This window comes from Sander vitreus, chromosome 5 (genome assembly GCF_031162955.1).
Source record: "Sander vitreus isolate 19-12246 chromosome 5, sanVit1, whole genome shotgun sequence".
Lineage (NCBI taxonomy): Eukaryota > Metazoa > Chordata > Actinopteri > Perciformes > Percidae > Sander > Sander vitreus.
In genome coordinates this window covers 8,826,781-8,848,634 of record NC_135859.1, presented here as the reverse complement: position 1 = coordinate 8,848,634, position 21,854 = coordinate 8,826,781, and the positions used below count along the sequence as shown (strand labels likewise).

At 38.8% G+C, this 21,854-nt stretch overlaps 1 protein-coding gene across 1 annotated transcript in view; it reads right to left on the bottom strand.

The window, feature by feature from the left end:
- Positions 1 to 1,848: 1,848 nt before the first annotated feature.
- The window catches only part of whrnb (whirlin b), a 163,324-nt gene continuing 143,318 nt past the window's right edge, over positions 1,849 to 21,854 (bottom strand). Inside the window, exons 9-13 of the mRNA XM_078249619.1 lie at positions 19,156 to 19,347; positions 9,255 to 9,939; positions 7,800 to 7,972; positions 7,072 to 7,203; positions 1,849 to 2,025 (exon numbers count right to left, since the gene is read on the bottom strand). Of these exons, the coding sequence (XP_078105745.1) occupies positions 1,849 to 2,025; positions 7,072 to 7,203; positions 7,800 to 7,972; positions 9,255 to 9,939; positions 19,156 to 19,347 (1,359 nt within the window). The remainder of the gene's footprint in view (positions 2,026 to 7,071; positions 7,204 to 7,799; positions 7,973 to 9,254; positions 9,940 to 19,155; positions 19,348 to 21,854) is intronic.

Below are 21,854 nucleotides of genomic sequence, written 5' to 3'. Positions count from 1 at the left end.
TAAATAATGAATTATTTTCATTATAGTTAAGATCAGATGAATCTATGTTTGTGGATAATCACTGACTGGTATATGTTAGTGATTTGTCAGGATATGGCTTTGAAACCATTTTATTATTTTTAATGGCAGCCATTAATCACACCTGTTGTCTTCCCGGGTCAAAAGTGACCTGGTCTGCTTTGCTTGTTTTAAAGCATAGACAATTATAATTAATCACTCAATTCTGTGTTAACACTTTTATCCAACTTCATTCCAACTCATCACAACTAGTTTTATTCTTATTCTTTTCTATTTATGGTCAACAGACCTCATTTACATGAAATTATACCTAATTTCTGAGTAAAATGAGTTGAGATCATTAGTTGTTTTGGATTAAGGCTGAATATAGGGACACACTGTAATGTTAAGTCATTTTGCCATGATAAGCTGGTTGACATATGGGAATGATATACAGTATGTAAGAGAGTTTGTTTTAATATGTCTGGAAATTGTAACTAGTAGTCAGTCAGGTGTCAGAATTACACTTCCATATGAACTCATCAAAGGCCATGAGGGACAGTTTTAATGAAACCTCAAATATGCAAAGTCAAACTAATGTATAATTAGCAATTGACCAAACCTCAATGAAAAATTGAGCAGTAACAGAGGGAAGCTAACAGTATAAAGTCTAATACTTACTACAGTAGGAACACTTTTATCTCTTATCATCTGACTTAGCTAGTAAAAGCAAACCTGCTGAACTGAACACTTACATTTTTGATTACACTTCAACCAGAGGTCTTATTTATGAAGTGATTGGTTTTCTTTGCCAGTTGAGGTCAAATTTGTTTAAAGAAAAATTGTGATTTAGGCTTATCCATTATTTTTGACCGTTTGGTTAATGATTACATTAACAACAAATTAATTGTTGACATCTCAGAATGTTGTGATGTCAAAAGAAGTGCTACAGGTCAAGAAACATGAGTGCTGAGGGGATTAGACAAATTGTAAACAATATATTTGAAAGGTAAAACTAAAAGTAAACACACCTGAAATGTCAATGAAAGTTGTTTTTGGTGTGCTCACTTTTTTACCCTCCAAAGAAGTAGCTAATCTGGCTAAACTGTTCGCTTGTTCATAACATGTCTGGTCGAGTTTGTTGTTTCCCTGTATGACTTCATGTTCAAAGATTGTTTTTTTTTAAAGAAAATATTTTACCAACTCATACTCACTACCAACTCTTCAAATACTGATGCTTGGTATGTGGCTCTCAGCATCAGATACTGACGCACAAAGCACCCTTTAGCCTCTGGAAGATGATGTAGTGTGAGGAGCAACAACGGTACCAAGTACATCATACGGGGTACCCAGAACATCAAATACTGCTGCGGATGGGATTACATTGAAATTAGTTAAAAGCCCCCTGTGTCTGACTGAGACGCTACGGGACATTTGTTGCATTAGTAACTAACGCCAAAGGCAGCTGACCAAACGTCAGTTTTTGACGGGCTGGTAGTAAGAAAGTGTTGATTTACCTTGAGGCGCACAACTTGAAGACTGACTTTACTGACCTCAATGCATTTGGCATATTATTTGGTTTGACAACCACACTATCAGTATTACAGTAATCTAGACCACCTGGTGAAACATACAATAACATTCAGGGTTTGAAAACTAATGAAACACAAGCAAATGTTATTGTCATATCCTTTTCTAAATCTTTCTAAATCTCTGTAAAGTGCAATGAGCAAATATATTTCCACCAATCCTTTGCCTGAAATTAAAATGAGGGCCATGATTATTGGACAATGTGGAGTTTAAAGCAGTAAAACAGTGTCTTCTTCAGCCAAGCCGCATAAAGTGCTGATTCTATAGTCCTGGATCAACAACCAGGAAGTCAATGTGGTCCTTCTCTTTGGTCTTGAAGGCCTCGGCTATGATCTTGGCAGCATCTTTGTGCTCCCGACCTCTCAGGGAAATGCCATTGACCTCCAGGATGATCTGACCCACCTTCAGCTGACCGCAGTTATGAGCGGAGCCTCCTTTCTGTCAACAGGGACATGAGGGGAAGGGAAAGCAAACAATAATTTGACATATTTACGAAGATATCTCCATTCATTGACAGATTAGTAATGAGTCAGTGGAAAGCCTGTGTGTTTGCTTTTGTTATATTTTGTTATAGTAAAAGGCACAGTTCCTACAGCTTGATACAAGCTAGGCGTGAAGGTCTTCCAGTGATTTTAAAATGATTACCTACCATGAAGCTCAGAGATAGCATATTTCTTTTAATACCTATGATAGTCCTTGAAGCTTGAACAGACAAGGCCAAATGCTGGGAATAGACATTAAGACATAAAATAGTGCAGCAGGGTCACCGATTGTAAACAGTAGTAATATGTATACTGATATTGATGTATACATGAAGCAGGGTTGAGTTCACAACGTTCTTAAGGTTTAATAAGACACACATAAGGATATACACATTTTTTAACAGTCGCTCCATTCATTTAGATGACGTGTAGTAAGATAAAAAAGAGTCAGGATGGACAGAAGGATTGTCTCAAGGTTTGTTCAAGGATCATATTAGGCCATATTATTTACTTTAAGTATAACAATTTCACATAAGTCACATAAAGCCGAAGTGCAACTTCACATTTTAGATCTTGAGTCTTTTTATTCTGGTGTAACAACAACATTCTGGACTGCCAATGGAAAATGTAACAAATAACAAGCAACACAGGTGTCACTAAAAACACTGACATTTCCCATTCTTTAACATATGACTTATCTTGAAGAATCCATAGTACAAAGTGCGGTAGCACTTCAAATTACTGCCCGGTAATAAGATGGTAATAATGGGGTAACTTTGTGATAATAAAGAGGTAATATATAGATAATAACATGTAATTACCAAAGTAATAACTGTGTAATACATCACAGTAATAAGATGTAATACTGGGGTAATAAGGTGATAAGAAGGTAACAGATGTAATAACATGCAATTACCAATGTAATAAGTAGGAAATGGTTCGATAATAGCCATATGTATATCTGGGTAATGGTAATATAGTTATATTAATATTGTAATAACATGGTAACAATGGGGTAATATATGTTGATGTTTTCACAGTATTATAGGCTACTATCAGCGTAATACCTTCAAAATTAGATAAAACTTCTTAGAATTTGAAATTGGTAATTACCATATTATAATGCTGAAATTCATTCACCCTTTATGTTCCAAACATTTTGCTTTTGTTTCAAGGTAATACTTTACAAATGATATGTTTAATCTTGTGACTTCTTACCTGGAAACACGTCTGATAGTTTGTGTAACTCTATTTTATTACCATGTAATAAAATAGAAACAGGCAGTTTTGCATGTTGCACCACTGATTCATGGTTGTTACACAGAAACTACCAGATGCATTTCCAGGTAATCTCTACACCTCTGTTATTCTAATATTACCATGTAATACAATAGAAACAGGCAGTTTTGCATTTTGCGGCACTGATTCATGGAAATTACACAGAAACTACCAGAAGCATTTCCAGGTAATCTCTACACCTCTCTTATTCTAATATTACCATGTAATACAATAGAAACAGGCAGTTTTGCATTTTGCAGCACTGATTCATGGTTGTTACACAGAAACTACCAGACGTGTTTCCAGGTAAGAAGTCACAAGATTAAACATATAATTTGTAAAGTATTACCTTGAAACAAAAGCAGAATGTTTGGAACGTAAAGGGTGGATGAATTTCAGCATTACAATATGGTAATTACCAATTTTAAATTGGCTACTAGCTGATGAAGTCTGTGTTTGTGTGTGTGTGTGTGTGTGTGTGTGTGTGTGTGTGTGTGTGTGTGTGTGTGTGTGTGTGTGCGCGCGTACAGCGTTACATGATCATTTGCTCTTCTTCTACTAGGGAGCCTACCAAAGCCACAGGGTTAATCCATCCATCCATTCATTGATCCTTCCTCCACTCAGGACAAATGGAACAACTGCCAAAATTCAATTAAAAGCTCAGCGCTAAACATGTTCATTTTCTATGACATTCAATTACAAAGCAGCAGCTGAAAACATCACTGCAGGGCATACAGGCCAATAATAATTAATTTTAATTCTGCCAAGAAACTCTGAGTAGGGTAATGAATCAGACATACTTTTAGCTGCTTCTACAACCATCACTAATATGCCTGTGAGCAAGGCATTAACTCAGAGCCGCTTCACTGCAGCAGCTCCTATTGGCCCAGAAGGCTAAGCTCACAATAATCAGCTTCCTTCTTGTACAGCCCAGACACATTAAAGGGTTTCAGGCACCCCAATAGGCAACATCAGTGTTCAGTTTAGTTACAACAGTTCAGTTATGCTCAGAGATGTATAGTAATGAAGCAGTTACGAATCATTCCAAACCCACATTATCACTGCCAGCGCGGTAGATGGCTCTGACACCAGGTTTGATGAAGCTGGCTCATCATTGACCGAATCAAGCGATCAAGCTTCTTATAAGACCGCACATGCTCCCGTTCTGCCTTTCGCTCTGCCGCCTGCCTGCATTGAGAACACTTGAGCTTTGTTAGTTTGTTTCAAGATGGAAGAACCAGAAACACCACCTTCAACACCTTCAACTTCGAGTGATTGTGGCGGTGAGGGTGAGGAAGGAGACTACCCCTGGCCCTACTTAGAGTCCATGTTTTCATTTGTCAGAGTGAAAGGCAATTCACATAGAATGAAGTGCCTACTCTGCCTCCCGAAAGATTGCGAAATAATGGCCTTCAAAAATTCACTGTCAAATTTGAAGAAACATATCAAGGTAAGTTACAAATATAATACACAAATGGCACACCAGCTTGAGCTGTCAGTAAATGCTAGCTAACTAGCTACCCGCTGTTCATGACATGCTGCGGTGTTCACTTACGTTAATGTTAACTAGCTGACTATCATACTGCTCTTGTACATTCCTGACCTTGTACTGCTGCTACAGCCAAATGAATTGTGAGTGTGCTTTAGGATAAACATTTGAAATAATATAAACAATATGATATTCAAACTTTTGACTGCTTTGTATAATAACTGCATAACACAATACTTGTACTTTTACTCTTACTTTCAGTACTTGAGTAGTACATTTTAAAATAAACTACTTGCAATACTTAAGTACAAAAAATGTTGAATACTTTAGTACTTCCACTTAAGTGTGGTGTTTAAAGAGCACTTCAACTTCTACTCAAGTCACTTTTTTGATAGAGCACTTGTACTTTTACTCAAGTTTGGGTCTCTAGTACTTTAAAAATGTCTGGTTATGCTACTTGACATATGTGACATATTTCAAATGCATGACGGGAAAAAAAACATTGGTCAGCTCTTGACCCTTCGAGGACCTACGGACCTCCCACCAGCTGCCGTGGAACGTTATTGTTTACATGATCCTGTTGAAATCAATCTAAAATAAAAACTATAACAGCTAGAGCATTCATTCTCTTTGCAGCAGAAGGCTATTGTTGTGTCTTTGTGTTGTGTCTTACATTGTACACTCGTGATGATGTCATCACGTTACATGATGTCCGGTGACACCATTCTATTGCAGATTAAACTATCAAAATGCCTTTACACCCTGTTTAGAAAAATGAGCATATCTCAATGTACATAGTTCAAATGCATTATGGAGTATTAGGAAATATTATGTTCCTGTTTCGACATTAAGAAATATTTTGGATCAATATGTTTTGTGTGTTAACATTTGAATAGTCACATTTCCATAACTACTGTTTTGGAAATGTACCACTTTGCTTTCTTTGTACCTTGTTGGATTTAACAGATTGTGAAAGGTGTCAGAGAGAAATATCAAAAGGAGGACTTGATGTCTGTACAAATGCAGAATGAAGACATATGTTCTATTAAAGCAGAAAAGAAAATGTTAATGCACCTGAGTTAATTCTTTTAATAATTTTCTTTACATAATTTTCATTTTAAACATACAATATGTAATTTTCTGCCACTAGGGGTCTCTCAGTAAACACAGACTTTTGATGATGTTGTGAAGTTGCGTGGAATAGAAAAAATATTTTCACGCCGCCACCCAATGCAGTAATAGTCGATAATTTGCGCTGTGTGTGCTTCAGTTCAGTACATAAAACTAAAGAAAAAATAAAAATAAACATAGAGTAAATGGCTGGAAACAAATGCTAAAACATTTGAATACATTTCAGCATTTTTATTTTGGCAAGTAAACGAAATGGTAAATATGATCATGATGCACATTATGACTATTATTATTTTGTTTAACAAAAGAACTACAATAAATCCCCTCAGCATTTATATTTGTCTCTCCATCTCTCCCGTGTGCAAATGCACACGGAATCAGTTCAACACAACCTGCCATCTGATTGAGCACATAACACAACAAAATATATAATATATATTTATATATATTATATATATATATATATATATATATATATATATATATATATATATATATATATATATATATAATTTAGAAACGTTAGTCTTTTGTTCAAATGAGTCACATAAATAACATCCCTGATATTATTATAGCGTATAGCGCACACACGGGACTCCCGTGTCAGGATAAAATTTGTATAGTATAGAAATAGAAAGTATGATTAGTTTCGCTTTCATTTCTAATATTTTACACATGACAGGATGAATACTGTGGGCCTACATACCTTAGTGTTATTATAAGTGATTATAAATGAATGTGAGTGGATATTGGCATACAATTCACTGTCTCAATGCACTGTACGGCTATCAAATGCTTCAATTTGGCTGCGGAGGAGAGTACCAACTTTATTCGCAGCTGTTTCTGGCAGCTAAAAGGGGGTGTTTTTGTTTAAAACAACACCATTGATTTTCTCAACGTTATTCTATTATTATGACAATATAGGCATGTGAAGAATAGGTAAAAGTCAGGGTAGGAGGGAAACATTGCAATAAAAATGACGGAGCAACACCCAATGGCGTCGGCTCTGGCAGGTCTAGTGTTAAAGACCAGACTATGAACATTGGCACAAAACAATGGCTTGATTACATAGATCAGCCAAACCCTATTGTATCGCTATCTCACCTGAATGGTGACTATGCGTGGCAAAGGTTGGCGTGTGTTGGCTCCTCCCTCTATAGCAATACCAAGGGTGTTGGCATTTTTCACCACTCGTATCAAGTTAGGAGTGGGCACTGGGACCGGTGAGCCATTCTGCTGGGACACAAAATGAAGAGGGGTCAGAAGTAAGAGCAATTGAAAGCAAGGTTGAATCTTATATTGTCAGCATTGTGAAATTTTGTAGATGTAGATCACACTGCAAACTTGTCACCTTTTGACAAAATTCTGATCTCAGAATTGGAGAGTTACCTCCAATAAATTTTGTAACTTTTCGTAACTGACAATCGGACAAGCATGCCCACTTTACGTAACTATTGGTCAGGTGTGTTGAGGTGTGAAAGTAGGCAGGGTTTGAACTTCATTCCTAACACAACTACTTCTGTCACCAACTGAGTGCAACATCATGAAAGCCTTAGAGTACACACCAAATTATTTTTCACAATTTTCTTTTTTTCCAGTTTAAATTATTTGATAAATTTCAATTTATTCATTTCCATATGTAAGACAATACAGGTTTTATTCCGTGCTTTGGTGGTTAACAGGACAACTTAGGTCTCTAAATAACAAGACCAAACCTTGCTTTATTAAAAACTTCATCTCTTATTACAATTTGATAATGAAAGAAATAGATTAAAACTATTGTCAAATTCTTGACATTGTGTCTTGATTTGATGTAGTTGATTTCCCCTCACTTGTCTGGTCCCCGGTGGAGGTGCATGGGCCCCTGGCTGTTCCAATTGGCCCTGCTGGTTCTTGCTGGGTCGAGGGCTGCCGTCTTTACTGAGACCTCCTGCTTCGGCTATATCCACCCCGCTGTCCTCACTCAGAGTCTGGCCACTGTCTGAAAGCTGGGACAGGGTGGCCCCTGGATGAGACAGTATGTTAGTATACAGAGGTATTGTCTGTTCTCAGATAGTGGACTTCATTTACGTCAGCTGTAGAGAGAACCTTTGTTTGAAACAGGCTCATTTTAGAGACAGGCCTTATATGTCAAATATCCATAAGAACCCATGGTCACACAGGTGTCACACACCCTTTAAATGTTCTGGAAAGTTCCTCATTCAGCTTTATCCTTGATTATAACTCATGACATCCCTAAGTGACACCATCAGATCATCCTGGGAGTGGTCATGTGACAGTTAGTCAAATTTGTGGCAGAACTAACTAATTTAAGGTAAGATTCTAATGCTGACATAACATGTCCTATATTACATTTAACCTGTTCTGACCACATTTGTTGAATAAATTGATATAACTGATATATTACACATTAGGTAAATATATGTATATATACTGTATGTCACATGGTGTTTTTAACCTTAAAATAGACACGTAAACAGATGGATAACAAGAAGTGATACAGTGTTCAGGATGCACTGGCAATCATCAATGGAGATGAGTTTGAGGAATGTAAAGATAGCTCAGATGAAGACCCTGATTATAACACGGAGAATGATGAGTCAAGTGGATCTGGTGATTTGTGAATCCAACCCCCGGTCAGCAAAAAACAACTGCCCAAGGAAGAAAACAATTTTCTTGGAGAAAAAAACTTTTTGAAACCTCTGAGTGCACATTCAAAGAAGTGTCACATCCAGACAATCTTCATACTCCTCTGCAGTTTTTGAGGAAGTCTATCACAAATACATACAAAGAATACATTGATTGATCGATTGACGGAGATTGACCTCACTGAGCATTTGAAAACATTACGCATCCATGAATTGCCACATTGTTGGTAGGTAGGACTTGGCCACCTGGGGTTCAAACACTGGACCTTCAGAGAAGGTGTCTTACTGATTGCACCAATGGGGAGACATGGTTCTCAACACAAACCTCTTCAAAAGCTTAGGCAATGATAGCAGATGTTTTGTTTGTGTCTTTTTACACTTACTGCCATTTATTAGGGTCTATACTTTAATATTGTAATATTTTGTGCTGGCCGAAAAACGATTATTATTTGAGACTTTGAATATGGGATTTTATTTGAGAATTCACAGCAGCCAGTTACTTAGTACAGTCCCATAGGCAATGTTGTTGTGGGTATTGGTAACAAATTATAATTTTGCCCTTTTACATTGAAGCATACATGAGATGTATTTCTACACAGGGAGACACACGCACAGACACACTCACGTAGACTTGTGTACCTCTTTGCTGTGGTCTGGAATCTGCAGACAGCCGATTCATGTCTGTTATGATGACTTTCTGGGGGAAGGCAGGTGAGCAGGGCCGAACAGGACTATACGGTGGAGCAGCAGTTGTGATGAGAGAGGGGCAGGGGGAGGGACATGGCGAGGAAAGGGGTGATGGATGAGGGGATGGCATGGGAGATGCTGCTTTGGAGGAGGGCACAGACTTTGACAAGTATGAGGATTTCTCATAGGAGCTTGATCTGCAAGCGAGCTGGACAGATGCATCTAGCTTAGCAGAGCTGGAGGAGTCCTGGCGGTGCAGGAAGCCCGGGCAGGTGTGGTGGTGAATGTGATGAGCAAAGTTGGGGTGGTTGTGGTGTTCAGAGTCAGAGAGTTGAAATGAACTCTGGCAGGTGTGATGGAGTGCATTGAGAGAAGTGTGGTGGCTGGCACCAGCGCAGTAGGTGTGGTGAGCAGAGGCTGCTGGGGAGTGGTGGGTGGTGGGGAGGGATTTAAGTGACTTGTGGAGGCAGTCCTGAAGCAGCCGAGTGGGTCCTGTGAAGAGCAGGCTGGAGCGAGGCTGCATGCGCCGGGCTGAAGGCTTCCAGCTGAGCTCTTTCTCTCTGGACGGCCTGCTTTGACCTTTGAGAGGGGCAGGCCTGCAGAATGAAGGAGATTCACCTGAAGCCTGCATTCCGTTCTGTCAATGAAAAGAAGGCAACAGTATTCATTGAATCCCACATGAAAACCTGACCCCCTGTATTACTCAGCCCAGATGTATGTCACTAATTCTAGCTTCACGACCCATCATTGCACCTTATACAGCATGGTACGATGGTCATCCTTCGCTTTGCATATGTTACAACACTGGTACATTTTAGTTCCTATTTACCTAAGCCAAAAGCTTATATTTTTGCAACGATGTCATAATCTCAGGTCGCACAAACGACTAGAGTTTAAAGTGCCTTCAATCAGTACAGATACTGGCAAAAACAACCCTGTTCTAATATGGTCCTTGTTGTTGGAATGATCTGCAAGCTAAGTCAACTTGAGATCCTTATCTCTTTAAAATATTTTCAACTTATAATAATGGAAGTGGTCACTGCTAGCTGCAGTTGCTTCAATTAACTAATACATGACTAAATATTTGCTGCCTTGTTAATGCACTGTATTATGCAATATATTTGTTTTGTCATACCTATTGTTGCTGTTGTGATCTGATGTTGTCGTGTTTTGTGTTGGATGATGCTATTTTACCCTGTCTTGGCTAGGTCTCACTTGTAAAAAAGGTTTTAATCCCAATGTGACCTTCTATTTAAATAAAGGTTATCTATACAATTGCCATGAAAGCAGAGCACATCTATGTTTCCAAGGAAATTATTTCCTGATTTTAATGACTTGATGGCCTTTCTTAGCGTCATCCTCAGGCAAGTTTCAGATTTTAGCCCTAGTACAGTATAATTAATAATCAGACACTTTGTTGTTGTGGGATGAAATGAACATTACATCTTCAATAGAACTCCTTGTGGGGCTTCTAGTCTTGTTATGTTAATCTAGCATGTCCTCTAGAAATATGGTAACACTGATGTGTAATGCATTATATTTAGATTTTTAAACCAAATCGGATGCCTGAGGTATTGGGTGTTAAAGATGGACAAACATGGAACCCCATTCACAGACAGCACAGTTATGTGCATTTGCTTCTTCTTTATGACAGATGAAACAAAGAATGACACATACCAGTGCAATTTTATGTAAGGCATTAGTGTTCTCCTCCTGGTCTTTTTGGATCCAGACACCAACAGAGCCATCAGTCTGAAAGAAACAGAATGAAAAATTGTAGTACTGCAGGGCTAAATATGTAATAACTTAATATGGTTTACTTTAACCTACTTAATGCAGATGGCAGATGGATGGGATTTGCCCCACAGGGCAAAATAATGAGTGCAAGAAAGTTTAGACAGCTAGAACAAAGTGTTGAGAAACTTTTTTTTCTGTAACAGCTGAATCGTTTGGGGGCATGGAGTCCTTTAAGGAGGTCCACATGGTCCTGCAGCAATATGAGAAATACTATAATTTCACAACTTCATTCATGTGTTATGGGAATGTTAAAAATGACTATAATAAAAAGAATGTGTCAGGAAATACAATACAAATACATATAGAATAAAATAAATAGAGATCAATTCTAAATGACTATATATAATAATAATAATAATAATAATATTTTTTAAAGCACCTTTCATGACACCCAAGGTCACTTCACAAACAAACAATCATCAAACATTATTAAAATTATAGACATCTCATAAAAATAAAAATAAAAAATCAAAGTCAGTCAGTCCATAAGCCATTTTGAAGAGATATGTTTTAAGTCTGTTTTTAAAGTCAGTAATTGAGTCACAGTGTCTGATGTGGTCTGGCAGTGAATTCCACAGCTTGGGGGCGGTGTAGCTAAAAGCCCTCTCTCCCAGGGTGCTGAGGTTCACACTAGGGACATACAGTAGGCCTGCTGAGGAGGATCTCAGTGAGTGGGCAGGGGTGTAACTTCCAGGAGGTCAGTGAGGTAGGTGGGGGTATAATTGTGCAGGGCCTTGTATGCCAGGAACAGGACTTTGATACGTATTCTGTAGGCAACTGGAAGCCAGTGCAGTGTGTTACATGGCTAGTGGATTTGAAGCATGTTATAATCCTTGCTGCAGAATTCTGAATGAGTTGGAGCCGGTGGAGTAGCTTATTAGGGATTCCAGACAAAATGGAATTACAGTAGTCAAGGTGGGATGTCACATATGCATTGACAAGGACTTCTGCACTCTGCTGGGTGAGCGCTGGTCGAAGCCGTGCAATGTTCCTTAGATGGAAAAAGGCACTTTGAGACATATTGTTTATTAGCGCACTAAATGAGAGTGTATTGTCCAGTTTGACAACAAGGCTCTTGACCTGGTTGGAACAAGGGAGGGTGCTGCCATCTACAGAAAGGGTGAAAGGTTCCATCTTAGCAAAAGCTGATTTGGAGCCAACCATGGAGGCAGGCAGTGATTACAGCTGGCGGAAGAGTGGCAGTGGGTTTTGTAGATAAGTAGAGCTGGGTGTCGTCAGCATAGCAGTGAAATTGAACACCATGTTGCCTGAGGATAGTGCCAAGTGGGATAAGGTAGATAATGAACAACAGAGGGCCCAACACAGACTGATGGGGCACCCCTCTTGTCACAGAACTACTCTCAGACTTGCAACTCAGCATTTGTACATACTGTGTCCTTCCAGAGAGATAGGAGGTGAACCACTGGTGAACACTGCCCCGCACTCTGATATTGGCTAAATGTTCCAGGAGAAGATGGTGAGAGATGGTATCAAAGGCTGCACTGTAATCAAGGAGAATCAGAATGGAAATAAGTCCATCATCAGTTGCACAGAGGAGGTCATTAGTAATCTTAATCATGGCTGTTTCAGTACTGTGCATAGGATGAAATCCAGACTGGAATGGCTCAAAGAGATCATTGTCCTTCAGATGATCCTGGAGTTGAGTTGCCACTATATTCTCAAGAACTTTGGAGAGAAAAGGCAAGTTGGAAATAGGCCTGTAGTTGTTGAAGTTGTCAGAGTCCAAGCCAATGGTCTGACAATAGCAGTTTTAAAGGATGGTGGTATAGTGCCAGAGAGAAGAGAGGTGTTAAGTATTGATGTAATCATCGGAGCAATAGATGGCAGGCAGCTCTTAACCAGGCTTGTTGGAAGAGGGTCCAGCTGACAGGTAGAGGAATTGTACTTTTTGATGAGGCCACAGATGGTACTTTCAGCAGGGAGACTGAATTCACAGAGTTCATTGTTGTAGATGATCCCTGAGTGCTCAGTGAGCATGGTTGTTTCAGCTGAGTAATTGAACATTCTAATTGCTGGTGGATTGCCTCAATTGTGGTATTAAACAAGTTCAGGAAGACTGAGCAGCGTTCATCAGAGAGTTCCTGATGGGTGATGTTATCAGGTGGCTTAAGGAGACCATTAACAGTGGAAAAAAGAGCCCTGGTGTTTCCTTGTCCTTCACTGATTATCTTTGCATAGTATTATGTTTTTGCTACACAGGGGGCGTTTTTATACTGATGCAGGTGTTCAGAGTACATATCTTTATGTACAATAAGACCATTTTCTTTTGACAGCTGCTGCAGGTGTCAGCTCAAGGATTTCATATGCCGAAGTTCAGGTGTAAACCAAGGAGCGGAGTGCACAAATGAAACAGTTTGCATCTTCATAGGAGCAAGTGCTGTAGACATGCAGTCATTGTAGTGGTCAAATAAATCCTCCAATTAAGTATTAGAACAGGGGAGGGGCAAGTGGCAATTAGAGAATTTAGTTCCTCTGGTTCCACCTTTTTAATGTTGCGATATGACACCACACACTGAATCTTGGACTTCATGACAGGCAGATGGGTGTCAAACAGTACAGCTTTGTGATCAGAGATGGGTAGTTCAGCAGTACTGATATTGCTAGGCTTGATACCAGAGCAACAGACCAGATCTAAAATACGTCCTTTGTTGTGGGTTGGAAAGTTAACATATTGTGTGACGCCAAAGGAGTCAAACATATCCATAAAGTCTTTTGTGACTGCATTAGAAAATGTGTCCATATGTATATTAAACATACATATGGTTTCCGTGAGACATAGAAAGTCCAGTTTATGGTCCACAATGAAGTCGCTGACAAGAGAAGCTTTGTTGGTGAGGGATCTTATGTTGAACAATCCAGCTTTCAGTCGGTTTGACTGACTGTGCACATCCGATCTGGGCAGATGGGCAAGCATAGTATGGGCAACTCGTTGTCATCAGTCCAGAGACAGGGGATTATTTTGCCATCCTTGCAAGCCATGTACATTTTGTTGCGACGAGATCCTTGGTGGACATACTATATATATATATATATATATATATATATATATATATATATATATAGTATGTGTGACCTTGAACTCCCCGGACAAGCTGCTGATGGGAAGCTGCAGCTTGGTGGAATGTCCATAGAGTGCGATGTTACTTAGGGACCGTGGGAGCCCTAACCACCTCCTGATGAACTGACTGATGGTTCTCTCCAGCGCTTCTACCGTTGTCATGGGTACCTCGTATACGAGAAGGGGCCAGAGAAGCCTCGGCAGGATTCCGTGCTGGTACATCCAGGTTTTGTACTTTTCCTGGGAGCCCCGACTTGTTAACTGCAGTGAGCCAGTTCGTCACGTCGTTCCTGGTTTGTTGGAGAGCGGTCGTGTCCCTCAGTGAGCTGTCAAAGATCTTCCCCAAGCTCTTGACTGGTCTTTCTGTTACTGATGGAATTTGTGACCCCTCCAATGTAAAGCGGGATCGGTCAGCCACTTTGCCTTTCTTTAAGACCAGGGAGCTGGATTTGGCTGGCTTAAAACTCATCCTTGCCCATATATATATATATATTATGGTTGTCAAAAATGATTAATTTCTTTTAATCGCGATTAATCGCATGTTTTATCACATGATTAAAATTCTATTATTTTGCGTTTCAGAACCGTTTTTAAGTACATATTAACAATGGAAAGCAATTCTTACCAGTGTATCTTGATTGGGAAACAAATGAATGCAAGGAAAGTTACTTTATGAACTTGACTTTAAGATTTGTATTTGTTTATTATTTATTTACTGTAAACAAAAGAAAAATGTGTGAATCTGTCATTATTGCACAATTCCTCCAAGTATCTAACTAAAAAACAAAAAATCCCTATCCTTACCAGAGTCAATATAGTGTGCAGTAACTTCTAAATAATTTTGATTACTCACTGACGTCCAGTGATCACCGGTTAATGAGACAGCGTTTGCACTTTGCAGCAGTTACAGTTGGGCTGCTTTCTCCGTGGAGTACAGGCTGTGTGTGTGTGGGGCTGCTGTCCCCCTCGACGGCAATGTATAAGACGGGTCAGAACATGCCAACTATAGTCTGTAAGACCCAAGTCTTCTACGATGCTGACAGGTCTGCAGTTAGTTGCCACCCATTTCGCAATAGCTGTAGTATTTTCAGGTCGGCGAGTAGCACTCTCCAAAATAGTGCTTTGCCTTAGCCCACTAGCATCAACCTGAGTCACGTTAACTGTACTATGCTTAGCTCGTAGGTAGTAGCTCAAGCTTGACGTGCTTCGGTGATATTTTAATTCGGCTTTACACAATGTGCACGTGGCTTTCGACTTGTCTACTTAGCCGTCCAGGAGTTTTGGAAAATAAAAAGCACCATTCAGAATTGTGTTGCTGCTGTCTTTCTCCATCATGCCTGCAGCAGCAGGATGTGTTATGAGGAAGTATGACAGCTTGATGATAAGTAAAGGTGCGGCAAAGGGTCAAAATAGTAGCCTGTTGGGCACGACGCGAAGCCGAGTGAAGTGTAAAATAAATTAATAAATGGCGGCATGCGATTAATGCGATTAAAAGAAATGAACGCGTTTTGCTCGCCCCTGTCCCACTTAATATGTATACATATATATATATATATATATATATATATATATATATATATATACAGTGCACAGCATAAATTAGTACACCCATGCTAAATTTGACTAAAAAGAGGAATTAAAAATCTTTTTTTTGGAAATTGAACTTAATGCCTTAATTAAAAAAATTAGGAAAAATCCAACCAGGCATGGCATGGGGTACTTTCCATAAAATAATCTCTCTATCATCTCTTTATCAGGATGCATAGTATCCAGAATACTATGCATCCTGATAAAGTTCCCTTGGCCTTTGGAATTAAAATAGACCCACATCATCACATACCCTTCACCATACCTAGAGATTGGCATGGTTTTATTTCAGTTAGCCTAATAGCTGGTTTGATTTGAATTGAGAGATGATTTTATGGAAAGTACCCCATGCCAATCTGTAGATATGGTGAAGGGTATGTGATGAAGGGGGTGTGATGATGATTTTAATTCCAAAGGCCAAGGGAACTTTATCAGGATGCATAGTATCCTGGATCCATGAAATAACTGGCCTTTAAAAATAAAAATCTGACTGCCTCTATGGGAATTTAACATAGGGGTGTACTCACTTACGCCCACTGTATTTTAAGGACAAACATTTATTTATTCACGATACATGAACACAAAGAAAAATTGGTGTCCTTAAAGGTTGAATTTTTCCTCATTTTTTTAAGTAGGGCATTAAGATCAATTTCCAAAAGATGATTTTTTTATTCCTCTTTTTAATCAAATTTATATATATATATATATACACACTACCGGTCAAAAGTTTGGGGTCACTTAGAAATTTCCATTCCACTCCATTATAGACAGAATACCAGCTGAGATCAGTTGCATTGTTTTTTTAACCAGGGCAGCAGTTTTCAGATTACATTATGTGCTTACATAATTGTAAAAGGGTTCTCCAATGTTTTCTCAGTAAGCCTTTTAAAATGATATCAGATTAGTAAACAGAATGTGCCTTTGGAACATTGGATGAATGGTTGCTGATAATGGGCAATGTAGATTCAGCCACCTCTTTCTACAACAGTCGAGAACCCTTTTGCAATTATGTAAGCACATAATGTGCTGCCCTGATTAAAAAAAACAATGCAACTGATCTCACCTGTTATTCTGTCTGTAATGGAGTGGAATGGAAATTTTTAAGTGACCCCAAACTTTTGACTGGTAGTGTGTGTGTATATATATATATATATATATATATATATATATATATATATATATATATATATATATATATATATATATTTATATATATTGCAGCCAACCTGCATAGAACTATCAATCTTTGACAATGGTGTGTCATAACATGATGTTGCTACAGTAAATCTTAACTGTTTTTCAATGAGTAACAACATGACTTTCAATTAAATGCAATTAGTTTTTGATCAGGGGTTGTAATTTCCCAACCACAATAATGAGGAGTGTGTCAGCACAGGCAATTACACATAAATATGGTGTGCTGCAGCAAACACCATCACCAGCAAGCTTTTAATAGCACCACAAAACAACTAAGCATGACATGACAAATGCACCAGAGAGATTGGTCAGTGAGCTGGTCAAAATCATAACGCAGAGGGAAGTAATCCGCACTTTGTTCAAGCTAAAACCAAACAGTGTTGTCAGGTTAAGTTGCAATGGATGGGTCTTCTAGGGGCCAGACTGCCAGAGGACGTGGATCAGAAGCAGACTATACCCTGACACAATGAGGTCTCTGTGGATTGATGTGGGCCACAGTGAAACATTAATACTACATAGTCGCTGACCTGCCACAAAGACGAGCTGCTCTGTGTCAAAGACTGATGCCAGGAGGCTGAGACTGAGGGAGATTGAAAAAAATTGTATGTGCAGTGGCACACACACACACACACACACACACACACACACACACACACACACACACACACACACACACAGACAGACAAACTTTCAGTGATCTATGCGGACCCTCTGACTAGATATAAAATAATGCAGTGCAAGATAAGAGCAAGGCAAATGAGCACAGTCACTGTGCTCATGCCTACACACATCCTGGCCCTGTGCGAACTTGGCGTGCAAGGCCCTGCTCAGGCCCGGTTCTACGAGGATACAAAAGCATACATTACACCCTCAGTCTAATATTTTGCAACCTCAGTTGAAATTTTAATAAAAAATGCCAAGCATAAGGTGGTAGGTCCTAGGCGCATGGACTGTGTGGGCATCTATTCATTATCACACCTATTTTTGTTTATGTAAGTGCAGCAGCGCAGCATGCAAAATGGCTGAGTGAAAGTAAATATAGATCAGCAGGTGTGGTGATTATTAAATATGCTCTCAGCAAGTCACATCACTGGTATCATAGCTCTGCAAACAGAAAGCTTTACCTCAGAAAATGTCTGGATGGTTCAGAGCGTCACGACATGAACACACATCACCACAGATGGAGTATGATTTCCATCAGGTAGGTACTATAATACCGATACAGATTGTTGCTATTTTAGCAATAATTCTAAGGTATCTCACCTTGTACATCATTATAAAAAAAATATATATATATTAAAAAAAAGAACTGCAGGTGAGGTCCTAGAGGTGCAAGGCCCTGTGCGGTCACACACTTTGCACAGCCCATGCAACGATTCTGATTTTATCTTATGAGACCAACATTTATCTTCCAAAAGTTATTATATCTTAAGTTTAAAACTCTTTGTAAACAACAGACATACACCACTGGTAAATTAACAGAGGGCTCGCCGAGAGAAGAATGTTCCCAAAAGGAAGTTAAAATTAAACGTTGACTTGGCCAGTCAACGTTCTTGGCTCGATGCCGAGCCAGGCTCACATAGCAGTTCCTCTGAAACATCTGCATACATTTTCAAGTAGCCTTTTTCTTGCCTGAAAACCTATCAACAGTTTATCTGGTGACACTGTTGTATGATGAAAATGAAAATATATCACTGGTAGTTGCAAAATGCATGCTGGGATACTTGTCTACCCCAAACTCAAAAGTGAACTCCCAAAGTATCCTCGATAAAACAGGCAGAGCATTTGGACTTAATGTGGATTTTAAATTGGAACACAGACTGAGAGAGGCCTCATTTGTTTGTTACAACATCTTTGTTAAATTGTGATTATGTATTCAATGAGGTATGTTTCAAATGAACAATAGTTTTTCACTAAATCATTTAACATCAGTATTTTTTTTTTCGTTAGATGATTTGGTAAGCACCAGTCATGTAAGAAGAAGGTGCAACCAGGTGGTCATTAATGCAAAATAACATTGACAAAGTTTAAAAATTTCAGCTTGAAAGTTGCCCTGTCAGCTATTATCTTGCTCTTCTATAACATAGTTATTACACATCTTTAAATAAGGTTGCATTAAAGTGGTGAAGTGAAACAACCACAAAATATTACAATGGATGTCACCTTTTTAGGTATAGTAAATAAGGGATGTACTGTAGCAGGTACGGTGTGTCCTGCATCATGGATCACAGGGGCTATGTGGTTGCTGTGGGCCTGTGGATGCAGCACTCCCAGGCCTCCATGCCAGGCCTGGTGGGCCTCCCTTTCACAGTGCAACACCAGCCCGTCATACAACTCCAGGTCCTGGGGAGCCACCAGACTCCTCACCTCAGACAACATGGACAACTGAAAGAAAGGAAAATAGAAAACAAAAGAGATAGAAGCATGCATCAGGGAAAGAGTAGACAGCATTTTTCAAATTATTCAAATCCTACACATTGTACCTTAGGTTGACAAAGCCCACACAATGTAATTTGCAAAGAGTAAGGTTAGTCTTAGGGTCAACTGAAATGATCAACTGAAAAGTATGTCAACAGAAAAGAAGATCAACTTGTTTAGACCCAGATAATTAAATTTAATGGCTGTATAATATTATTATTATTATTATTATTAATAATAATAATAACAATAACAATAATTATAATAATAATAATAATAATAATTTTATATGATGGCCTCCTAAAATAACAAAATAATTACAATATTGCTGCATTCATGCGGTTTTGGACACATCGTAAAAATGAGTTTCCGAGTTGGAAAATGCACGTAAACGCCTGCTGAAGTTGGAAAAAACACCTTGGAAAGATGGGAAACATTTTGGTGCCTGACCTGCTGACTTGATGTCATATGTGTCATCAACATGGGGGGCGAAACTAGATGTTTTATCAATGGTAACATTTTATTAATGCACATATTTTATATCAACGTTTTGCTCACATATAATTTTCAATATGGTATAACCGCTAGTTGTTGTCCATAAAGAGTGACGTAGACTAGTTAGAAAAGTTATTTGTTAAAGTACGGTATTTAGCACTTAATAACAAGTCAGGTACATTAGCTGAAGCAATATTTTAGTATTTATTAGTATTCAACCTTGATTAACAAGTCAAGTAACGTTAAACCTGACTTGACAGTAGTGTCAAATGCTAAAAAATAACTTTGCTTACCAATCTAAGTCATTCTGTGAACAGAGAAAGAGTTTGAACTAGTAGTAACATTCCACACATCTTCTTTGTAGCATCCATGTTTGTTGTTATGATTACAATCAACATTCCACCTTTCCAAACTCGGACCATCCAAGGCGCACATGAATGTGCCATATAGTTAAAAACATACAACATTATGGTAAACAGCATATAAAATACAGTTAAACAACATGAGCACAAAGATGTAAAAATACAGACTTGGTTTAAAGTTTAAGTTTTTTACATTTAAGTTTTAGAAAAAGTTCTCTGCACACCTGAATGTGTGACAAAACTCCCACACACTGATATCTTTCATAGTACGACGTATCTGTTTTAAAAGTCATGTTGAAGGGGGATAAAAATAGCATTAGTGTTGATGTTATTGGTTTTCAATAAGTGTAAAGCTTAACTTTACACTTAAATGAATAATATGATGGGGACTCTCTAATTGATTGATGTACTCAATTAGTGAATTCCATTAATGTGATGCTCTGAAGGAAAAAATGGCCTTGCTAAATGCAGTTTTCTGAATGGGATTGTGCAGTCCCCCTTAGCTGCACCTTGAGTAGCTCTGTTTGCGGTAGAGCTGAACCATGCATAATCTTATAAACTAGGCAGATATTTTTGTATCTGATGAGGTTTTCCTAGCTAAACAGTTTATATTTCTTTAGAAGATGGCAGTGATTAAAACGTATTTTCTAAAATTGAAGGTGCTTGTTTATATAATGTGTGTATGTAATACTGACAGCTAGTGTTTAAAATAGTTACTGCAGTACAAATTCAAAATACTGGAGAGAGTCGTCTCCCCCGCCCCCTCCTCCCCAGACTCAAGTTTGCGGATGTTTCCAGGCTGAGACCAGAGCATCCACAACAATGTTTCTAGACGCTTGTCTCACATAGCTAACGTTAGATGCTGGCTATATTGACAGTCATAAAAGCCTGTGCTCACGCAGAGCTCTGTACCCAACTGACAGGCACACTTTTTCGGTAGGAACTGCTAAAAACACAAAAACCTCGCTGTCCTCTCCACCCAACGGACAGACACACTTCATAGGCTTAGAATTATGTTAGGAATTGCTAAAAACACAAAACCTCGCCGTCCTCTCCACCCGACTGACAGACACACTTCCTCGGCTTAGAATTACGGTGAGAACCGCTAAAAATAACCTTGCCGTCCTCTCCACACGACTGAACACAATTTATTGGCTTAGAATTACGGCAACAATCGCTAAACACATTGCAAACGCATGGTCCTCTCTTTCGGATTTATAGCCCCCCCTCTCTTGGCTTAAAACAACTCGTTGACGTTGTCAGCTGCTGAACAGGCTACACATTGCAGACAGTCATGGAGTTAGCAGTTAGCATGGTTAGCATGGCGGAGTTAGCCAGGACCAGTCAGGATCACTTTACTGGCTGTGTCTCAGTTGTTTTTGCAAGTAACCAACTCGGGTACTCTAGCTATATAATTCACGAGTACACGAATGTTGAAATGACATAAAATGCCTGTCCCTTGTAGCCGTGATAAATTAGCCTGGAGCTAATGCTTACCTGTTCAGGAGTCTATTCCTTTTTCTTTGACGCCAAATAATTTTATCTGTTATCACAGCAACTCAGTGAATTGCCTGCAGGTGCGAGAAAGCAGGTCTCGTTGTCGTCTAAGCTACAGAG